This window comes from Choloepus didactylus, chromosome 19 (genome assembly GCF_015220235.1).
Source record: "Choloepus didactylus isolate mChoDid1 chromosome 19, mChoDid1.pri, whole genome shotgun sequence".
NCBI lineage: Eukaryota > Metazoa > Chordata > Mammalia > Pilosa > Megalonychidae > Choloepus > Choloepus didactylus.
Genome location: NC_051325.1, coordinates 15485576 through 15508159, shown reverse-complemented (window position 1 = coordinate 15508159; position 22584 = coordinate 15485576). Strand labels below are relative to the sequence as shown.

The following is a 22584-nucleotide window of genomic DNA, read 5'->3' as shown; positions in this document are numbered from 1 at the left end:
TTGGTTAAACAAATTGTCCAAATATAAATTTCAGTTGCTTTTTTTTTTTAATTGCTTAATCAACTTGAGATAACCTATGGAAGTAGGTTTCTACAGGTCATTTAAAAGCCTACAGTAGATGAAAATTCTGTCTTCTCACATTTTTATCATTTGCTGATTGGAGTTTGCCTTATCTTCGTTCCCCTTCCCACCCTTTGATCCTTTTTCACTCTGATGCATAAGCAGCAGAAAAATAAAAAATAAGCAGCAAAAGATTATGGACCTGTACATCTCAGGGGGTTTCCAGTAACTCAGAGATTTTGATTCTGAAGACAAAAAAAGTCTGTGTGGTGTTGACACGTGGTCATGGGCACGAGTGGGTGGGAACTGTCCTGCTCCCTGAGTTTGAGTGCAGGTTTCTATACTAAATACCCTCTTTCTGAAATTGTGTCGGCCCATCACAGAAGGGCAGTAGACTCCTCGGGTTTACTGTTCCAGTCCCTTTTGGGGCTTCATTTCACCTCCCCCAGAAGGGTGGGAAGTTGCCTTCTGTAAGTTTATGTGGTTTAGCAGAGAAACTGAGGCACAGAAAAGTTCAGTAATTCAGCCTAAACCCAAGTAGGTTCATTGTTGATTTTATATTTCTATATTCCATTGCATTGCTTTCCTTATGTATTGCTTTGAAATTGTTCAACAAAAGAAATATGTCAGCTCGTTTTCTTTGGTTAAATGACTTGACAAGGTCAGGATATTTGTTATTGGTGGTAGGACTGGACAGTGAGCAACGTAGAGAGAAATCTCTAAATGAGTTAATGGGCTAACTGGTTTTGAGCATCTTGTCCTTTTGCCTTTCCCCGTGTTCTTACTTGGGGAACCTGGTTGGGCCTTTCCCTCCTTTGCAGCTTCTCCTGGTTGCCCAGTGCTTCCTCCTGACAGCTTCAGGGCCACAGGTGTGGGCCAGCACTCTCGGAGTCATAAATACCTGGTGGTGTTTTAAAAAATCATTGCAGAAGAGATGGTTTGGTTTTTTTGAGTCACACCATAAAACTTTCTTGGAATCTTTGCAAGGGGTTACTTCGAACCAAACTTTTCCATCTACACTACAGTCTATAAAAATCATAGTAATGGACATCATAGGGTTGAGATTTTCTTTTATTTTCTTCAGTTTCTAATAAGATTTTGCTCATATGCAGGACAGAACCATGTGGCAGAAAATACCAGCATTAAAATAACTGAAAGACAGGGCTGTACTTGTCATTGCCTGAGCAAAATATAAACAGGGTTTGCTGTCCCTGGACCTGGGGTGCCCCCAGGAACCCCTGTCCAGGTGAGCATTTTCTCCTAAAGGAGCAGTGGTGTCCTGGAGACCTGGCTGAGTAGTCTGGATACCTGGGGCTTTGTGTGACTGAGAGGCCTTTGTGTGTTCTCTCCTAACTGATCTCACTTCTTTTGTACTCACAAGTAATCTGGGAATGATAGTATCTGCCCTTGACTTCTTAGAATACTAAAGGTGAGGAGGAATTTGTTATCAGAATCTAAAGGCTGAAGACAGCTTTTAAAGAGCTTAAATTAAAATTTATTGAGTCCTTTGGAAAGAGGAGCTCTTTTTGCAGATCTTAGGTTCAGAGAGAGAAGATCTGAATTGGTTTTCATGGGACCTGTCACAAAAATGAACTATAAGGACATTTATGAGAAGCTGTAATTTTTTATACCATGATTCCCCACAGTTATGTCAGAAGCAAGTTTAAGGCACCATTTCATCCTCTAAGAGCAGCCCCCCACCTTGCCCTGCCCCAGTCATGGTTCCTGGGTACCTGTCTTGTTCTGAAATGACTTGCAGAGAAATCGATTTTCTAGAACCCCTTCAAAACTGAGCCTAGCACTTGGCAGGCTGGTCGATTTGGATGTTGCATGGAGAAGCATGTAGGGGGCTTGGCAAGAGCAGGCGGAGGTGGGTTCTGCCAGCTCCGGTTAGATCCTTCCAGCCTAGACGGGTGTGAATAGCTGCAGGGCTGTGAGCCTTGTCTGGTATTCTCCAGGCTTAAGGGGAATCTCAGGAAGGCCCAGAACTGAGCTGTACCCAAAGTACTGAGTGCTGAGCTTGCAGATTTATTTGTTGACATTTCTTTGCAGCTCATTAATGTCCATAGAACCCTGACGTTATGCCTTCAGTTCAGGTTTTGCGTCATCAGTCACACTGGATCGTTCTACAGAATGAAAGATCAGTCTTTAAAGGTGCTTCAGAGGTGATACTGTGTGTGTAAGAATAAGAGTAGATAGTAACAAGTCCCTGTTAATTTGGGGCTTTAGACATCTCAGAGCAGGTGCATTATATTGCAGCCATTTTAGATTCTCCCAGTGCCTGTGGGAGGTTGGGCACTTAATGGCACATCCTTTACAGAAAAGGAAACGGAGGCACAAGGTGATGAAGAGGCCTGCCTGGGAGCCAGTGTTTTCCTCTTCCAGGCAAAGTGCTGCCTGCTGCAGAGGCTGGCTCTTATCCCCAAGAGCAGATACACCCACCTGTCAGTGCCGACACTCAACACCAGTGCCGCTGGGCTCCATGCCAGTTCCTGGTTGCTGGTGAAGAACAGCGTGGCTACTCAGCTGACATCGAGGAAAGCTTGAGCCTCCCTTCCTTCTGAGGCGGTCGTGTTCTCTGTTCTTTTCTTCACTCAATTCTCCATTCCTTCATTCAGCGTACATGCCAGCCCCATCCCCACGGCTGCTGTCCCTAGTGGGGAGCGCGGGCAAGTCTGTTCTCAGAGTGCCTGCCTACTGCCTGCACCCCACACCTGCTGTGCTGCTCTGTGTCGTTGGGTTCCGCCCAGCATGTCTGAACTGTTGGTGGCCATTGGCAGCCTGCTGGTTCATCCCCAACTGCCCCCTCCCATGATAGGCCTAGTGCTTGGCAGGCCCCTCCTGTGTGGGCCACACCCACAGCACCCCCCCACCTTCCAGTCTTTTTCCTTTACCTCTTGTTCCTGGCCCTCTGCTCGGGTAGCCCTTGCCTTGCTTATCTCAGTCATTTCACGTGCGTCCTGTACTGCCTTATGTTCGGTGCCTGGCAGGGAGGAGTGAGCCCCCAGCAGACATGTGCTGGTCCCTGGCTTGCCTTCTCGTCCTTCCACCAAGTCCTTGAATCCCCCCACCCCCAGCCCTGGCCCCAGCACCTGGAGGGATTGTGGAGGGCCCAGGATGCCCGTGGGTGCCCAGCCCAACTGTGCTTCTACTTGGCACTCCCACTGAGCCTGCCTCCTGGTTACTAACCTCTACCCCACTCCTTCTCCGCTTCCCCAAACTTGGGCAGTTGTGCACCCTGTGAAGCTGTCTGCACTTCAGCCACCCGCCAGCCCCAGCAGGGGTGCTCTGATGCTGATTGCTCTTGGGTCACCAGCAGCTCAGCGGTTATGCCTTGGTGGCACCATGCCCTATCTGGTGAGCTGCCCTTTCTCCTGAGGTTGGCATCTGGGACCACCCCCTGCCCTGCATCCTTATCTAGCGTTTTCCCAGTGGAGTTCAAGTTGGGTCATTATTGTGTTTAATCCTTTGAACTTCTTTAGCCATCAGGGCAGAATTGTGCATGAAAACAGGTCCAGCAGCAGCTGTTGCTAAACCACCAAATTAGGACCAGTTTCCTTCTGTTTTTTTTTTGTTCCCCAGTTTGTTTTTAATTTGACAAATCGAGAGGTCCCTGAGGTCCCTGCATATGTTCTACTAATAAATACAAGTGCAAAGAAGATCAGGCTGTGTAGGGTCTTGGCCTGCTTTGTGCTACAGGCAGGATGGTGGTGGTTTGGAGAGCCCTCAGGTTACTCTGCTTTGGAATGGGGATTATAATACACTTAATGGGTCTAAGGTGCCTGGAGCAGGGCCTGGCATGCCTGATGGGGATGGCCAGTTATCCATATGGTGGACTGTCAACCCTAGGAAGGCAGGGGCTGTGCTTGGTTCTCTGCTAGAGTGGGAAATAGCATGGAGCCAGTGCTCAAGAAATATCTTTAAAATGACATTATCAGGCTAAGCAAGAGAGGCCCCTGGTTCCCTGGAGAAAAAATGTGGCTTGGTGTTTGGAGGCCTTGGTGTGGTCCCATCTCAGCCACTTACATGCTGTAGTACCTCAAGCAAGTCACCGAACTCACCAGACATCCACTTTCTCACTTATCCAAATGGGCCTGTGATGACATGTTTTGCTTTCATGCCACAAACCTACCTAAGTGTGGCTTAAACAGTAAGGATCCTGAGCATCTCACCTGACAAGAGCTGATTGATCTGTCATAGCCCTGCTAGGGATCTCCAGAAGCTTCTCTGTGCACTTTGGACTTGCCCTCCTCACGGGGCCATTACCCATCCAGAGCTCTTTGGGTAGACTGGAAGGTAGCATATCCTTGCCCCTCTGAGGGAGGAAAACCTTTCTGAGAAGGCCCTCTGTGGAGCCCCATCAGATCCTGTTGTGAATGGCATCGGGTGCCCACGCCCCAGTCACAGGGGAAGCTGGGAGGTTGGGGCACCATTGGCCCTCTGAAGTAGGAGGCTGCTTACGCTGGCAGCGAGGGGGGCACTGGGGTGCAGGCAGCCGACTCCTGTTCCTCCATGGGATGTTAATGATAAAACTACCGTTATCAGGTCTTTGAGTGCAAACGGGATCATTTAGGTAGAACTGCAAAGTGGGGGTCCCCAACACGTGGCCCTCGTGGACCCCATTGAGATTGTATTTGTACAGATGCATGTTTAAAAGAACATGAGTGTGATCACCCTTAGGTGGAGCTTGGCCTTCCTAGTGTTGCCTCAGTCCCCCCCCTGCCCATTTGGCTCAGACTCTGTTATTCCCCATTTCCACCTTCCTGGACCCTGGAGGCATTTAAGCTTGCAGGCCCTGCAGCTGAGCTTCGTGACAACCGTGTTCACACTGCCTCATTCTCCCACCATGTGGTTGGAACTTGGGCATCTTAGTTGGAAAGAAACATCCTTATTTCTCAGTAGATTTAATCAGTTTACAGCTGAGTTGGAGGGGTTTGCATCTGGATGTCCATGTCTTTGGCTGCCATGTTCCTGAGCTCCACCACGGGTGGGACGCCTGGTCCCAGGGGGTCTGTAGGCAGCTGTGTGCCCGGAGCTGCCTTTGGAAGTGGGGATTTCCTTCAGAGGTACTTTAACCAGCATGGTTTGGGTATTCTCTCCTTTGAATTTGGAAACTCTCATCAGTTGATTAAAAAATAAACAAAAATCAAAAGCCCTCCATTTCGGTGTTTGTGAATCATGTGTTCACAGGGCCACAGTGGATAAGAATTTCCTTGATGTGCCTCTCACTGGTGATACGAAGGCTGTTGACATTTTAGATGACCCGTATGCAATACCAGTTTTCTTTCTTTTTCTCCTTTTCATTCTGTCTTTCTATCTCGTGTTGTCTATCTGTCTTACATTCTGTCTTATTTGTTTCCTCAAAAAAAAAAAAAAAAAATCCAGCTGCTTTCTTGTCTTGAGATGTAAATTCCACATTTTGTATGCACTGGATTCCAAGTTTTCCGAGAAAAGGCTTAAATTTATTAGGTTAGTTCACAGTGTTCTCACAGAGAACTTTGAGGCATGGTGCCATATGTGGTTGGCTTGTTTTAAGGTAAATAATGTAAGAGAATCATCATTATATGGTTTATACTCTCGCTTGAGTAATGATCACACGTGATGTAAAAGCTGGGTCCGTGGTGGGAGGGGGTGGGGCAGGGTGGCAGATCTGGTTGGCACCTGCAGTTCTGTGCTCTGCTGGGTGGCATCTCTGAGTAAGTGCAGACCAAAGGGATCCGGGAGGCCTGCACTAATTGGGAATTCGTCTCCATCATCCTCTCAGGATCTGGCTTTTCAATAGTCTTAAAGAGTAGTCTATAAACAACAAGTTGGATCACAAACAAGCCTTTCCATGAGATTGAATCCTGGGCGGTGAGGGGAGGCTTGGTTTACTTGGATGTAAGTATTCTTGTTGGTTATATTACTTGTGATGTTCAAACTTTTATATATACGTCTGAAGAAGAGAAAATTGACAGAGCATCTTACTAGTTTTTAATCATATTTTCTGATGTCTAACTTGGAACATGTTTGAGTGTATGTGTACACACGTCTACACGTAACATGTATAAGCACACATATAGACATACCACTAATGTCAACTGCCGGCAGCAAAAGGCAACTATCACAGTTTACTGCAGAACATTGATTCTTTGAGTTTTGGATTTTATGAACCAGGAATAAAAGGAATGAATGAATGAAATTGGGAGGATCCAGCATGGATTGCCAACTTACTGTTTTCCAAGAACATTTTGCAAATAAGTGAAAGAGACAGACATACCCCCATCTACTGCCCTTCTCATTTCATAAAGGAAAGCATTTTAACACTAAAAGGGAAAGAAAAGGAAGGAAGGCTGTCATCTTAGATTCAGAATAGTCTTTCCTTATGTGTGGCAAGATAGTATAGAGAAAAGTAGTATCCTGTAGAAAAATAACAATACAGAGAAAAATATAGCAAAGGGTTCTGTGTACCCATTGCCCAATTTTAAAAATGCTAACCTTCTGTCATATGTGTTAGAGATCATTCCTACTCAAAGTGCTTGCACATGAAGCTTGTGCCAGAATGAACTCAGCTCTGTCACTAAACACACAATGGAGTAGCTGATACTTTTTCTTAGCAAGACTGTTGATAAAGGAAGCTGTATTGATTTACATCTGGCACAGGTGTCTTCTTGTCAGTGGTCCGTGTGGCAGTCACAGATAATTCATGGACTGGCAGTGGTTAGTAGCCCTGCTCTGGGTCTGGTTTAGTTTTCATAGAAGTAAAAGTTGACAGTTGCAGTTGAAACCCATGTATGTTCATTTCACTATGATCCCATTCTCCTCTGCTTCTCCCCAAAGTTTACTAATACCCTGATGTTGGTGTACATGTTCTCAGTCCATACTACATATGCAGGAGCCCAGAAGAAATGGGTATAGTGTATGTTTAAAAGTATACACATAAATGGAATCCTAATATATATATTCTTCTGAGACTGACTTTATTTCACATAACATGATTTTAAAGACTTATGCATTTTGATGCATGTAGATCTTGTTGATTGACTTTAACTGCTTTATGGAATTGCTTTATGTGACTACACTGTGTTATGTTTTTCCATCCTCCTGTCAGTGGGCATTTGGGTTGATTCTGAGTTTTTGCTGATACAGATAACACTGCAGCAGTTATTCCTCTGAGCCTCCCTTTGCATGTGTCAGGGGATTTATCCAGAGAGCTATCTGGGAGGAGAGTCACTGGGTCACAGTGAAACAATGTCGTCTTTTGCAAAATCTAATTAACATATTAACCAATCTAGAGATTTATTAGAGCTTTGTAGGCAAATGAAGAGTGGGAAACACAAAATTATAATCATCAATTAATTATTAATCAATAAATTTGGTTTTCTGGACCAAATTGAGAGCTAAAGGTTTTAGCTCAGAGTCTATTTATAATAGAAGAGGGATGATTTGGCAGGATGGTTTAAGTGACTTTCTTTATGCCTTTGGATGGGGGTAAGGACCATGAGGGAGGAACCAGCCCTTCATTAAGTTGCCCCCCTTTCATGAGAACCATCAAATACTCATGGACTTGGTCTGTCCCAGATGCAGCTGAACGTGGCTGCCCCTCAGGTTTTGTTACAGATGGTGTTTCTCGGACCAAGACAATCCTGTGGACCAAAACCTGGCCACTCTTTTCTGACAAGTTTCTCACCTGGCCTTTGTGCAGTAGCTGTGTTGTCACTTGGAACATTAGTTGATCTAAGCATCAAACAATACTTCTTTGAACAAGTTGTGGAGATATCCAGTGGCAAACTGGACCCACGTTTTGTTGGAGCTGGAAGCCAGAGGCATGTCCACTGCTGGACAGGGAGGAAGTCTGGGAAGGCTCCTGCAGCCACCTCCAGTTTGCACCTCCCATGCAGCTGCCAGGAGCACTCAGGGCTTTGGCTCGGGTGAGGCAGGCATCATCTCAAAGATGATGTCTAAATGCATCTCACAGCCTTCTACGTTATCCTTAATAAAGAGCGGAGTGTTTTGATTACCCTTTAGAAAACAGTATGTGGAGGACAACTCAGTGGTAAAAGAACTATAGAACTGTCAAAGAAAAAAGTAACAGACTATAACCTTTCTTATTTATAGAGCTCTCCTAAGTTAGTTGGTTGACCATTTCCTAAATACTGCACAGCATGCTGAATTACGGATAGGGAAAAGTCTGAGAGAGACTACACTTACGGTGAATCTATGTGATTCAGGTGCTGCCCAATTAACATTTTGGGTATAATTTGGCATACCTGAATCGTCGCAGTGTGCCAGGTTATCTGATAAAAGCCTTTTCAACAGCCATCACCTCCTGTGAAGTAATTGGTGTTTTGGATATACAGGCACAGACCCATATGCACATTTGTAAGATAATCCTTTTCTTTTTTTGTAATCAGCTGTCAAAGCTTGAAAAACAGCAGCAGAGGAAAGAGAAGACCAGAGCCAAGGGGCCTTCTGAATCCAGCAAAGAGCGAAACACTCCTCGCAAAGAAGAGCGCAGTGCCAGCAGCGGGGCCGAGGGAGACGTGTCTTCTGAGCGGGAGCCATAGAGTTGGAGACGGAGGCCACAGGTGGGGATGAGTCCATCCTCTCACATTTTGGGGAAACTAACAGAGGTCAGAAGGGTTTCTGAGGCAGAACTCATCTTGTAGGCATTCCCTCACAGCCTGTTTAAGTCTGCTGCCTTCCCTTCCTGGATGGAGAGAACAGGCAGCACACCGCATTGTATTTTCTTCCTGGGACACAGGAGGGCCTGGTGCCCATGGGCTGGGGGTCTTCACCCAGGGTTGGTTCCATGTGTGCCGACCCCTGAAGCTGCCTGTGTCTGTTGATGCTGCTGTTAGCATCCGCATGGCACTTGGAGCCATGTAGCGCAGACCGAGAGCTCCCCATAAGCCTCGCCGTGCTCCCCTCCTCTCCATTCTTGCATTCAACATTTACGTAGCATAAAACTTCTGTTCCCACTCTCCAAAACTTGGTGATGATTTGCTTCTTTCAGTGGTCAATTTTGTCATTGCAAATATTGCTCAGTTCTGAGATTTATAATCTGTCTAGAAATCCTAAATCCAAAGAAGCAAAATGTGCCACAGTTAGCTAACGGGATGCCGAGTGGCTCTTTGAGTTAGTTTTTCAATGGTACTAATTAAATGGTTGAGTAGTAACTCAGAAAGGCATCAGGTTCTTATTTCCATCCTACTAATTTCTGTGTGATGGTGAGTAAGTTATGTAATTGTAATTTTTGCTTCCTTGGTTTTTCTTCTGTTAAATGAGAGAGTAAAAACTGATCTCTTTACATGGTGATATTGTGAAAGCACTGGGCAGCAACTTTGCTATTTCTCTGGGAAGAAAAATCCCCACGAGCCAGTTGTGCAGAGGACAGGGGCAGTAACTATGTCGGAACATCTAGGAGGCCATGTTCACAAAAAGAAAACTGAGCACAGCAAGAGAAGGGCAGGGGGTGAACGTGAGCATTTCTTTCTAACATTTTCCAGTTTTAAGAGGTGACATTTGTCACAGAACTTGCCAGTACTGACTTTTTGCTCTCCTAAAAAACTTGTAATTGTGTTTATTTTCTTCTTGGGGGTACAGATTGTATAGGATAGAACCTGGGGTAAATCTTACTTTTGTTCTGTCAGCCACTCAAAAAGAGGTAGCCGGAGAGGGACACAGTTGCAGAAGCGAACACAAGGGAACAGCATTTTGAAAATATTATACAGATGTGTTTTCCTTTCCCTTCCCCGTAAATCAATTTCACTGCAGCCATATCATCATTACAGCCCCAGGGAAGAGGTGGGAGAGGGTGACGTGGGAGGGAAGGTGAAGTGAAGCCTTCAGGTTAGGGGAGGTGTCAGTGGCTCCCCACTCCAGGTCAGAATCCTTGGGCGGGGGTTAGGTTGATGGGAAAGCTGGAAGCGATGGGGCCTGGGCTCTAGTTCTTGGCGGGAGTTCTGGAAGAAGCATGCTGCACAGGGTTGCTTCAGGTCTCCATGAAGCTGCTGTGGTTGAGTAGGAGGGTAGTGAGGGTTAGGCAGCGAAGAGGCCTGCCACAGTGCCTCCCAGCGTCCTTCACCTCACTTGTGGCGTGGCAGTAATGCAGAGTCTCACCTCCCTGGGAGGGGTGCAGAAGAGAGCTGTGTCAGGGTCCTTGGTGGAGGGGCAGGGGAGCCTGCCCCAGAGGCTAAGAGTGGGCAGCCCCAGTCATGAGGCCAGATGGGGTCATGGCCTCAGCTCTTCATAGGCTGAAGGATCTGCCAGGTCTTGGCCATGACCTCTGTAATCTCAGCCTCCTGGATGAGACTGGGAGGCATGTGCTGTGCTGGTGAGAACTGGGGTGAGGCCAAGTCAGCAGAGAGGGCCTCTGGTGCCACCGATCAAGAAAGCAAACCTCAAGTGACAGGCTGCCCCTCATTGCAAGGCCACCTGGCCGCTGCGGACACAGGGAGCTCTTGACGACGAGGCGAGGTGGGTTCAAGAGCTCCACTGCTACCAGATGGAGACTGGGGAGGAAATACGGATCAGCTTGAGAAAATGTAGAAGCCACGTTTCCTTGGTTTTGCAGTGGTGTCTGGGTTTTTGGCTGGGAGCACAAGAAAATCCTTCATTTATTGATAGTGTCAGGTGGGTGTCCAGGTGCAATTATTCCAAACAGAGACAGTGGCAGAGGCCTGGTGGCTGGCACTGATGTCCAGATGTAGATGGACAAAAGTGGAAGGACCCCTGAGCCTTCACACTGGCGGCCTCTGCTCCACCCACAGCCAGGGTCAGGGCGGGGCGGCAGGGCGCGCTCCCCCTTCTGGGAATTCAGCCGTGTTCCCCGATTGGAAGACCCAAAGTCTTCCAACTAATGACAGAGACGAGAGTTGCGGGTGGGTTTTTGATGCCCCTGTAGACCCAAGAAATCACCACTGAATAGTCAGATATCTCTAAGAGCTGAATTAAGTAGTGACAGAGAGAAGGTGACCTTGGCGTTTGCTTTGCTCCATAGAAAAGCGGTAGGCCTCCCTCCCTCCCTTGATAAAGGGAGCTGCAGTTTTTCATTTGCTTTTCTTTAAAAACAGAAAGAGCCCTAGGGAGTCTCTCAGGCTCTAAGGGGAGCAGCTTTGAGTTTCCAAAGCATGAGAGAGAAAGAAAAGGCAACAGAAAATAGAATGAGAAACTGCATGATCTTGGACTTATTTTTCTTTGAAAATGAGTCAAAAACCTTCCTGGTTCAGAGGACATTTCCCAGGGTGTCGACGTTTGCTATCATATTGCAAACTTGCCTCTTAATTTATCAAATGGACGTGAAACTGCTAAAATTAACTTCTGTTTTTGTCCTCTTTCTCATTCCTTCAGGCTCCCTCACCTTGCTGGGAGGATGCAAGTTTCTCTGTGAAGCTGCAACTCAATTTCCCCCTTTCTGGTCCAGAACTAAAGGCAGCAGGGCAACTTGTCGCTAAAAGAATGTGGTTTCTGCTCCTGATTGCCTCATTTGAGTATTTATTTAGCTGCATTAGGTTGTGGCAGGAACATGCTCCCAACTGGCATCTCACATTTCTGTCCTCAAATGTCAGCACACTCGAAACCAAACAAGGACAGGGTTTTGGAAACTGCCATCTGTTTGCCTTTTCAACTTGACCTTTGTGTGAACAGCAAGATGTGTCCTGGCTGAGCACATTTCTTTGTAATGAGCTGGAGCAGTTGAAGTGTACGTGTGTGTGTTCTATTAAAAGGAGTGTTCAATCCCTCTTTTTTTCCTGGTAAAGAGAGGGTTTCTTTTATTTCTGGGGCTTCTTTGCTTCCCTGTGTTGACACACACTACTTCCCCAAGTTCATGCTGGTGTTTCATGGCGCACAACTAGCTGTTGCCACTGAGGTGGTATTTTGATTTTTTTTTTTTAACTGAAATTTTTTAGTGGTTGCCCTAGAGTTTACAATAAACATTTTTGCCTACTCTAAGTCCACCTTCGAATAACACCATACCACCTCCTGTGTAGTGCAGGCCCTTGTAACAGTATTTCCAATTCCTCCCTCCCATCCCCTGTGACATTGCCGTCACTCATTTCACTTTCCATGTACTGTAATCACTCATTATGTTGTACTGTTTTTACTTTGAGTAGTTATCTTTTAGATTAATTGAAAGTAAGGAAAAAAAAAATAGTCTTTTACCTTCATTTCGTCTCCAGTGCTGTTCTTTTCCCCATGTAGGTCCGAGCTTCTGACTTAACATTGTTTTTCCTTCTGCCTGAAGAACTTTTAACGTTTCTTGCAGGTCAAGTCTGAGAAAGTCCTCATGTGCCTTTGAAGAATAATTTTGCTGGGTATAGAATTCTAGATTGGTGTTTTTTTTTCTTTTATCACTTTAAATATTTTGCTCCATTCTCCACTTGGTTGTGTGATTTCTGATGAGAAGTCTACAGTAATTCTGACCTTTGTTTTTCTATAGGTACAGTGTTTGGTCTGGTTTTGTCTTTCTGGCTTCTTTCAATGTTTTCTCTTTGTCTCTGATTTTCTTTAGTTTGAATATGATAGTCCTAAGTATGGGTTTTGGGGAATTTTTCTTGTTGGGTGTTATCTGAGATTCCTGGATATGTGATTGATTGTCTCCTATTAAGTTTGTATTTCTTCAAATTATTTCTTCTGCTCTTTTCCTTCATTCTTTTCCTTTTGAAATTCTAATTCTGTGTATGCTGTACATTTTGCATTTGCTCCACAGTTCTTGGGTGTTCTGTTCTGTTCTTTTTTTTTTTTCCTTTCCTTTCTCCATCCTCTTTTCTCTTTGCATTTCAGTTCAGAAAGTTTGTATTGAACTATCTTCAAGCTCACCGATTGTTTCCCTGTTGAGCCTACTCCTGAGCCCTTTGGAGGCATTATTTATTTCTGTTATAGTATTCTTGATTTCTTGCATTTCCTTTTGATTCTTTCAGTTTCCCTCTCTCTACTTACAATACCCATCCATTCTTGCATGTGTTAGAGCCCTTAAAATATTAATGATCGTTATTTTAAATTCTCTCTGATAATTCCAACATCTGTATCTGAGTCTCATTCTAATGATTGCTTTGGGTTTGTTGAGTTTCTTGAATCTGTGAATTTATGTCTTTCAGCAAATTTGGGAAACTTTTAGCTGCTATTTCTTCAAATATGTATATATATATATATTTGCCCCATTTTCTCTTTACTCTGGAGGTGGTTCCTAAACATCAAGTGTGGTTTTGGACTTCTGTAATCCATGAGGTTGATCTGCTTTCTCCCTATGACAGAGAAGGCACATTATGTTACTTTGCTAGCAATAGGTTGGATTTTCTCCATGCCCAGGTTTCCACATCAGTTTCGTTATTTATTAGAAAATAAGTTGGCAGGAAGCTGGCTATGATTACTGGTCCTGTGTATTGCCTAGGGTCAGCGCTAGGCTTACACATCAATAGAGCACACTGTCTAATACAGCAGCCACTAAGTCACATGTGGGTATGTAAATTTAAATTAATTAAATTGAGGAGACTTAAAAATTCAGTTCCTTAGTTGCATTGGACACATTTCAAGTTCCTCAGTAGCCACACATGGCCAGTGGGACATTGTCAATAGAGAACAATTCTATCATTGCAGAAAATTTTCTTAACAGCACTAACCTAGAGTTTTATAAATTTCAGCCCATCATCTGAACCTTTTAAGCTGGGTAAGACTGGCATGGTTAAATATATACAGGTATCCTTCAGAAATAGATGGGGGAAGAATTTATGCCAAAAAGTAAAAACTAGTTCTCTGAATTTCTGATGTTGGAGTTTGTTGTTTTCTATTCAGGTAATAGCAATTTTTCTTCCTGCTTGTTTTCTTGTATCGCACCAAGCTTTCCTTTCTTCTTAGGAAATGCAATCACTCTTCCTGTGTTCTCATCAGTCACATTAGGACCATCAGCATGTGAGCAATGACAAGTTTCTCTTACTTTGACAGTTAAGCAGAGGGCCCACTGGACTCTAGACTAGTGCTAAAAGGTCAGCGTGAACCCTTCATCAGTAACATTGACTGCCCAGAAGCTCTCCTATCTATGCATAGGTCAGCCTTGCTTTCTAGGTACATGAAATTAGATTAGCTTCCCAGTGGTGATCTGAAATAGATAGATAGATAGATAGATAGATGGATGGATGGATGATAGATAAATAGCTAGCTAGCTAGATAAAAGCTTGCTTCTTTAGACAGTGATTCAGGGAGCAAGTTCATAATATGTGTATGTCCTAAGTCTAGTACCTGCCTCTTGTGGTCGCTTGATTGGCATGAAGGCAGAAGCAGGTCAGCTGGGAGCTGGCATCTTTGAGGGACTCTATTTTTAAAAAGCCATTGAGGGACTCCTCACTTCTGGCCTTGGGCTGGCTTCACTGATGAAGTTCCCCACTGCCCCTGCCTTGGAAGGCATGAGCTGGAAGAAGTCGGCGGTCCCTTAACCTTCTTTTATAAGGCTGTGGAACTGTGGTGCTAAGTTATCAGTCACTGCTCACTCCACTGCTTACCAGGTCATGCCTGCCCACAAATAGCTCCACTGTCCACAGGGACATCGAAAGAATGCGTTTCAAATGGATGTCCCTCTCTCAGCAGGTCTTGGAGGAAGGCACATTACCCCTTCATCCATGGTTTCTTATTTTCAAGCCTCAGTGGACCCTTCTTTTCTAGAGAATCACGTGTTCATCAGCTTTTACATGACTTCTGTGCAGCTTTTCTTATCTGCCAAGTGGACTTTGTAGATGGTTTGTTCCCACCTTCCCAGTTCATGCTTCCAGGTGTGTGTGAGCTCCATGCTCGCCCACTACTTCCAGATGTTGACCTGTAACCAGTCCCCAGGTTTTTCTATGGCTGTGCTCAAGAAAAGGAGAAGAAACATTTTTAAAAAATGATTGGAAATAGCAGCATCTACTTACCAGTCTGTGCCTCGTGATAGGGCAGTGGCTTTCAGCAGAACAGTGCTCTTTCAGGCAGTTGGGGAGTTGATCACTCATAGTGACATCATTATTAACAGTTAGGCCTGCCTGTTCCAGTGTGGAGTAGTCACGCCCTTCTCATCTCCCTGTTAGGGCTCTCAGAAGTAGCACACTAAGCTCTAAACCCTGTATAAAGTCCCTGTGCCTGAGTGATTTGCCTGAAAACCTTGAGAACCCCTCAGCTCAGGCTCACTTCCAGTTCTGTGATTCTTTAGTATGGAATTTGGAATTTCTGAGTTGTTTTACTGTACAATTTCTTTTGAAAGCCATTTTAGTAGGAGATTAGTGCCCATTCATTATAAAAAAATTTCAAAAATGCCAAAATGCTCACAGAAAATAAAAATCATCTGCCATCTCAGCAATCTAAGATAACCATTATTAACATAATGCTTTTATAATATTTTTCTTTTTTGCAGAGAATCCTGTAACTCTCTAGTTGTACAAACTTGGGGACATACTATATAAATTGTGAAACCTCTTTTTACTTTTTATAGAATATCATGAACATTTTCTAGGTCATTTATTCTTCTGTAGTAGACTTTATAATTCCCATCTGTGCAGCAAACATTTGAAGCATAAATTTATTATCCCAAGCATTAAAACATGGAGAATATTTAATAGAAGTAAATGGAAAGAAATAATGTATTCAACCAGGATCACAAACCTCACTTGAAATTCAAAAACAAAGGTACCAAATTTGCGCCAAGAAGATGGGATTCTCCACGGGTCAATGTGGGAACCAATTTCAGGATTTCAGTTACTGGTATTGCAAGTGGAGAAAGAGACATTATTAGCAGGCCCAGATTCTTAAGTTTAGGTTAACACCTTGACTAAAATATAGGAACAAATGGATTGATTTTCTTGACTTAGAAATTGAAGCAATATGGTGCCAGAAATTACATTGTATATTTCCCATTCCCTCATGGTCCCTGGAGGTCTTTCATCTATCTCTTAGAAAGTAGTACAGGACTGTAACAGATGGGTTTCAGAGTTTGGACACCTCAAGGGGTCAGCCTCACTAAATTTTAATCTTGTGGGTGGTTCCAAATGGAACTGAAAAGCATGGAGTAGCTGCAGCTCTAACCATCCTTTTCTGTGTAGGCCCAGGGGCCTTGCTATCGAGTAGGAGCCCAGGGATGGAAGGCTCTTCATTCCTTCTGGGCATCTGCTTGTCACACGACCCCTTCCCTAGAACATGGTCTGGGTTGAGCATATAGGCGGCACATTCACAGAAGTAGCATCACCATGGGCACATCCACTGGTATCAGAATCTTTTTGCTCTTACTGACATCCATCTAGTTAGAATTCAGATGTGAGTGAATAAGAATGTCTCTGTTGGGCTTTGAGATTTAGTTAAGCTCTTGGATGACAGATGTTCATGTCAGAAATCTTGGCAAGATTAGTTGGTCTTTGTTGTAGCCTCAGAATTACAGAAATTGAGACACTTGGACATTTTATAGTGAAGAACCAACCAATCTTTAAGTAGTATTGAAAATATCCCAAGAATAAGCATTTAGTTTATTCTCTGTCCCTGTGCTTTTCTTAGGCTCCCCAATCCTCCATCTCCCTTATTATCAAAAGGATTTGGAAATAAGACTTTCATAGCTTCCCCTCTCTCCCCCACAGAGAATTTTTCCATTTCATCCTAGTTGTTGAATTTGTGGGCATAAAATTGTTTGTGATATATTCTTTTTAACCTTTTAATGTCTGTAAAATCTGTAGTGATATTGCCTCTTTCATTCCTGATATTGGTAATTTGTGTCTTCTCTTTTTTTTTCTTGTTCAGTCAGACTTAGAAGTTTATTAATTTTTTTGATCTTGTCATTACTTTTCTCTTCTGTTTGTGTTCAATTTCACTGGTTTCTGCTCTTATTATTATTCCATTCCTTCTGCTTGCTTTGAATTTAATTTGTTCTTACCATTTTAGTTTCTTATTGTAGAAACTCAGGTTATTGATTTGACGGCTTTCTTCTTTTCTAATATAAGACCTAATGCTATGAATTTCCCTCAAAGCACTGCATTTGATGAACATCATAAATTTTGATATGTTATATTTTCATTTTCAGCCACTTCAAAATATTTTCTAATTTGCCTTGTGATTTCTTTTTGCATGGATCATTTAGAAGTATGTCGTTTAATTTCCAAAGATTTGGTTCAGTGTCTTAAAAATGGATTACTAATAAATTGGAGAATCTTTGATGAGGAGATACTTTTGCACATGGCAACATGGCAGACTTTTCATAGTGAAGCTACTGTCATTGTAAAAACTTGAAAGGATAGCTTCAGTTCCTTTGTTATGCTTGGTTGTTGTTTCTTAAAAATAGGATTTGAAGGCAAAAATTTTGAGACCCTTCTGAGTAATGTTTTATTTTTGTTCTTTTTAGTGCATTATCATTGGTCAGAACTGGATCCTGAAAAATTTATGAAAGACGTTAAGTACCTCCTCGGCTTTAAGGCTTTGGAACTGAAACATGAAAAGGAAGACAGAAATAAGAATTTGGGAACCTGAGTAGCCCTACAAAAAAAAAACAACCAAAGGAACGATACCAATTTCTGTAGTTGTGCTCTGACGTGGGAAGCGTGTCCTGCCATTCCAGGGGAGTGTGCCCCATTTGGTCTTTCCCAGTTCCAAACAGGCGAAACGCACATGGCAGCAGGGCATATATACACATGCCTTTCTCCCAAGAAGGGCTTTGCTGGTTTCTAAAATGTCTTGGCTTGCTTTTGGAACAGGCTGGTCCAACATCACCTGTCACTGAGTCCTCCTTTCACACTGTGATGTGTTTCTGTGTGTCCAGGATGCAGGATGAGTCTCAGACACATTCATGCTGTTGTTAGTGTTCACAACACTGGTTCATAGTCGTGATAATGTCTTGTGTGAGACCTCTGCATCTTGTAAATTTTCCTTTTTCTAATAAGAAATAATAAAACCCCAGACCTCAACAAACTGCTTTGTTAAACAAATCCTACTGTGTTTTTGCTTAATGATGTCTATAAAAAAAGGCTGTATGTGTGACCCCTCTCTGTGTGTATCTACACTTCTTTTCAAATAACCCTCTTGCAAGAGGCCTTCTCTGAGCAGTCCACACAGGTCTCCAGTTCCATAGTGAGAGCCCACCTATGGTAATTTACAGTTGATAGTTTTTTACTTGGAAATGCAATGGCAGGAAAGAGGAGAGGAGATGGGAAAAAAAATCCAGTTTCAATCCAGAGTGGCCAGATGTCTGAGACCAGGTCATCAAGTGTGGCTGCCATGTTGCTATATCCATTTTTGGGAGGTGGGAGAAAGGTTTCAGCATATTGGATTGTATGGCTTCTCCTTTTCTAGGCGCTACGTGGTTGTCCATATTTCCAAGCCAGGATCCCCACAGTTATGTGAGAAAGAACCCAGTTCTGCCCAAATAGTTTCTCATTTAAATTTTAATTTACTAATAAAACATCAATAGGAGTCATTTTTGACATTATGGAATGTCTTTATGAATGCTTATATAAATACTTACCACTCTAAAGTGTTTATTTCTTAACTACAGAAGAGACCATCCTTATCTGGCATCTTTGTAATGCTGAAGCTCTATGTGTGACCTTTATAATAACATTTGAGTCCCTCTAGTATGACACAGTTGTCTACTTCAAGTGAAAATGTGGAGAAAGGAAAAAAAAGCTCAAATCATGTCTCCAGTGTATGTTCAAATACTTGGAATATGGAGCTGGAAAGTGTTTGCCAGGTTGTTTTATTCTGAACCAATATGGGCAGTCCAGTGTATTCCACGATCATTTAAACTTCTAGATGCAGAATCATTACACCCCAGAGTGCAAATCCCTGGTAAGCTCTCCCAGCTCTGTGGGCTGCGATGTCCCAGAGCACTCCTCTTTGAGTCAGCTATGAAGTGTTTTACAAAGCAAATTGAAATTCACAGTAAAGCTGGCTGAATCTACGCTTTTGTCAACTCACCTGCAGGGTTGTGGGCTTGCTAAAGGGATTTTCATGTGTTCCCCTGCCATGACATGTTATCGCCACCAATTTATGTCTATAAAGCAGCTGCAGCCTGTCCTTGTGGTAATGGATAAATAAGGAATGCATAGAGAGAAGAGCTAGTGTGCTTGACACATAGGCAGTTGGTAAAGAATAACGACTCTTGTCGTCTGCGGCCCAGTTCCTGGATCCCCTCAACACAGATTGGAGGGTGAGCAGATGATGTGGTCGAGTTGCTGAGAGACTGAACCAAAAAGGAAGAAGAGCTGAAGGATTTGTGGCTATTTAGTCTGGAAAACAAAAAACAACCCCAAACTTCCTCTGGATATTTGAAAAGGATGGACACAGCACTGGGTCAAGGGACAAAAATATGAGAATGGCAATAATTGCATAAACATAGATGCTGGCTTGATTTAAGGTAAAGCTTTTCAACAGTCAACTCTACTCAAAAAATGTATGATGATTTTGAGAGCTTTCAGTCACCAGAAGTGTTTGAGCAGTAGGCAGGGAACATGGTATCAGAAAACATTTGCTACTTCTGTAGCATTGGGTTGAAGGAAGCGTTTCCATCATGCTGAAGACATTTTCAACTCCTAGGAACAGAGAAATACACCGTGTGTACACCCAAGAATGGCTCAAGGGAGCAGCGAGGCCAGATCTCACCATGGGACAAGGTTAAAGAAAAAAAAGTTAAAGAAGAAATCCCATGACATCCACAGCTGCATCAAAAAGGGGCTTGGTCCCTTTCTCGCCTTTGTTCACTGCCCTTCCAAAAGTTAACATCCAACTATCACTGTGCTAGCAATGGCTAAAGTTAGATTTTGGGTGCAGTTCTACTTGCAGAGTATGAAACCATCAGTCTTTCCATCCCTCCTAACACCTCCAATGCCTGCTTCCTTCTTATTTTTAAAGCTTGCTGTTTATCGTCCATTAAAACATCATTCTAGCGAGGATGGGAGAGGAGACCGTGCCATGTATGGCTTTTCTGAGAAGCTTTAGCCGACTGCAGGTCCAGTACTTTAAATAGAGCACTGTGCTGATAGCACTGGGCGAAGGGGCCGTTTAATCTTGCCTTTTGTGGTTTACTTTATGGGAGACCAGGCTCTTGTGGCTGCATGAAACACAGACCAAATAAAGGCATCTTCTGGAGCTGGGCACGCCATAGCTTTGCCTCACAGTGGGTGGTCCTGGGGAAGGCAGGTTTCTCCCCTAACCTGCATCCTGACTCTCTGATGAGCGCTGACTTGCACACAGAGAATTTGCTGTTTCATTGATTTGGTCATAAGGAACAGATAGTTCTTAGTTCCACAAACACCTTCTTTCCTCTGACCTGGGATCATTTTAATAACTCCAAGGCCAGAGAGGTGATGTTTTCTGTCAAACTGGTTTGCCCTTTTTCCACCAGGCACTTTGAGAACATTCAGCTTGCAGTTCATGGCTGATCTGGGTCCTTTAGAAATAGAGTCAACCTCATCTCAGAAGTCATGCAGTTACAGGAGAAGGAGGGCCTCCTACGACAAACCTGGAAAAGAAGAACACTCCCAAAAGAGCCCATCTTGCACAGAAGCAACTGCATTTCTGTTCATTCCTGGTATGAACACTGGTGTGTTATGTTTTTAGAGGTTCTGGAAAACATTCTTAAATTTCTTAAGAGCTCTTTAAGATAACTTTTCTTGGTTTTGGATCTTGTCTGAGGGGTTGGTGAGTTAGGGTCATAGTCGCTGAGCAAGAATGTATCACCTGAGAGTAGCCCACTTCCACCCACCAGAAGGGAGATTGGCTTAGAGCCAGTTTTGAGACCAAGAAGGCAGTGCCCAGAGAAAGCTGAGATCTAAAGGAAGAGGTGGATTGGCCAGGTGAAAGCTGTGGATGATGGAAGAGGGAGGAACAGCAGGTGCAGCTGTGTGCAGATGTGACAGAAGGGAGGTTCCAAAATTGCCAGCAGGTCGTTAGGGCTGGATTTGGGGAGAGGGAATGGGGAGCACATGTAGGTCATGGGAAGAAGCCAGACCTAAGAGGTCTGGAAAGTCTAAATTTAGGCTGTATTGCACCCCTCTCTCTTGTCTTCTCCAGGTCTGTTTCCTCAGTGGTTTCTCATGTAACAAGGCTGAGAGAGTGATGGACATGGCTTTGCCAATGTGTGGTCAGTGCCAAGGCCCTCTGTTTGAATGGTGGGGTCATGGCTCTTGGCAGGCCAAGACTTGGGGTGGAAGCCCAGCTGTGCCATTTACTTGCTGTATGACCTGTGTTTATTTCCCTTTCTAAACTTCTGTGAAATGGGGGCAGTAACAACTATTTCAGGGGTGGTTGCAGAGGTTAAAGGAAAAGATCTCACACTAGCCCGGCCCATGGCACTGCCTAGGACGCCACTCACTGTTGGGCTCACGCAGCTGGATGCAGCATTAGAGCTTTCTCCTGGCATCACATCCTTGCCTCACATGGAGCCTGTAGGTAAGAAAACCCAGGTTTATTCCATGTAGACCTCCATCAGGCCAGGGAGGAGCCCAAAGGAAGAACTTAACCTATTCCCTTAGCCTGTGGTTCTGGCCTGTTGGAGTATTTCAGATGCCATGTCAGCCATTCCCCCCAGCTCTGTGTCATCTCAGACATGCCTTCTGTGTTTTCATCTAGGTCTTGGTAAGCACAGCACCAGGGTAGAGATGTCACTCCATTAGAAACCTCCTACAATGCTCATTCATCCCACTTTCCTCTTTCCCATGTTGCCCATTCTTGCTGAGATTAAGCTATACTCTTCACAGGTTTTTCCGGTGATTAATCCAATGATCCTGTCAGAAAAAAAAAAAAATAGGATGGCACAGTGCATTATTTGTGAACTCGTGCTGGTTTCCAGTCATCATTGTGTACCTTTCCACAGACTCACAAGCCATCTGGTTGATCATCTATTCTAGAATCTCTTCAGGGATCCTCATCAAACTGGCCTGTCTGGAATGTCTTTTTGAATTTGGAGTTTTGACATGTTGGGTTTTCTGTCATCTCTCCTTTATAGAAGATTTTTTAAAGTTACAAGTGGTAACAGTTGCATAATGATGTCTTTATTTCAAAACTTCTGAAATCAGTTCACTCAGAGAATCTGAAAAGTCTGTCTCCTCATCTATGTTGAACTTCGGGTCCCCTTTTGCAATGTTTTTTTGCCTTTTTTGAGTTTGAAATATTTGCCTCACAGGAGTAGATAAAATTAACTTAATTTGAACAGTAAACAAGGACCAAAAGCTATTCTAAGTTCTTGACATGTATCAACTCTTGTAGTCACCACCACCCACTTATTATCTCTGCTCTACAGTTGAGGAAATTGAGTCTTGGAGAGCCAAGGGCTGTGAAGGGTGTGGTATGAGATTTTACCCCGTTTATAGGTCATGGATGTGGCAGAAGAATGGAGATTCCTGATTCAGGCTTGAAGGCCCAGACTGTATTCCAGCAATAGCAGAAGCTGGTGTCCCGTTTGGGCCAGCTCCCTGAACCCCAGGTTCCATTGGGTGACAAAGGGCCAGGCAGCAACTTCACAGGCAGCAGGTAGTGTTACAGGAGAAGAACCCCAAGCTTTAAGAACCCCAGAGTTCTACAAGGTGTCTGACCTTTGCTCTGGAGACA

At 43.9% G+C, this 22584-nt stretch overlaps 1 protein-coding gene across 2 annotated transcripts in view; it reads left to right on the top strand.

Moving 5' to 3' along the window:
• Positions 1 to 21822, top strand: part of DTD1 (D-aminoacyl-tRNA deacylase 1) — a 214483-nt gene extending 192661 nt beyond the window's left edge. For both annotated transcript variants that reach the window (XM_037811390.1, XM_037811389.1), the window contains 2 exons: positions 8454 to 8627; positions 17387 to 21822. In XM_037811390.1, the coding sequence (XP_037667318.1) occupies positions 8454 to 8606 (153 nt within the window). In that variant the 3' untranslated portion in view covers positions 8607 to 8627; positions 17387 to 21822. The remainder of the gene's footprint in view (positions 1 to 8453; positions 8628 to 17386) is intronic.
• The last annotated feature ends 762 nt before the right edge of the window (positions 21823 to 22584 follow it).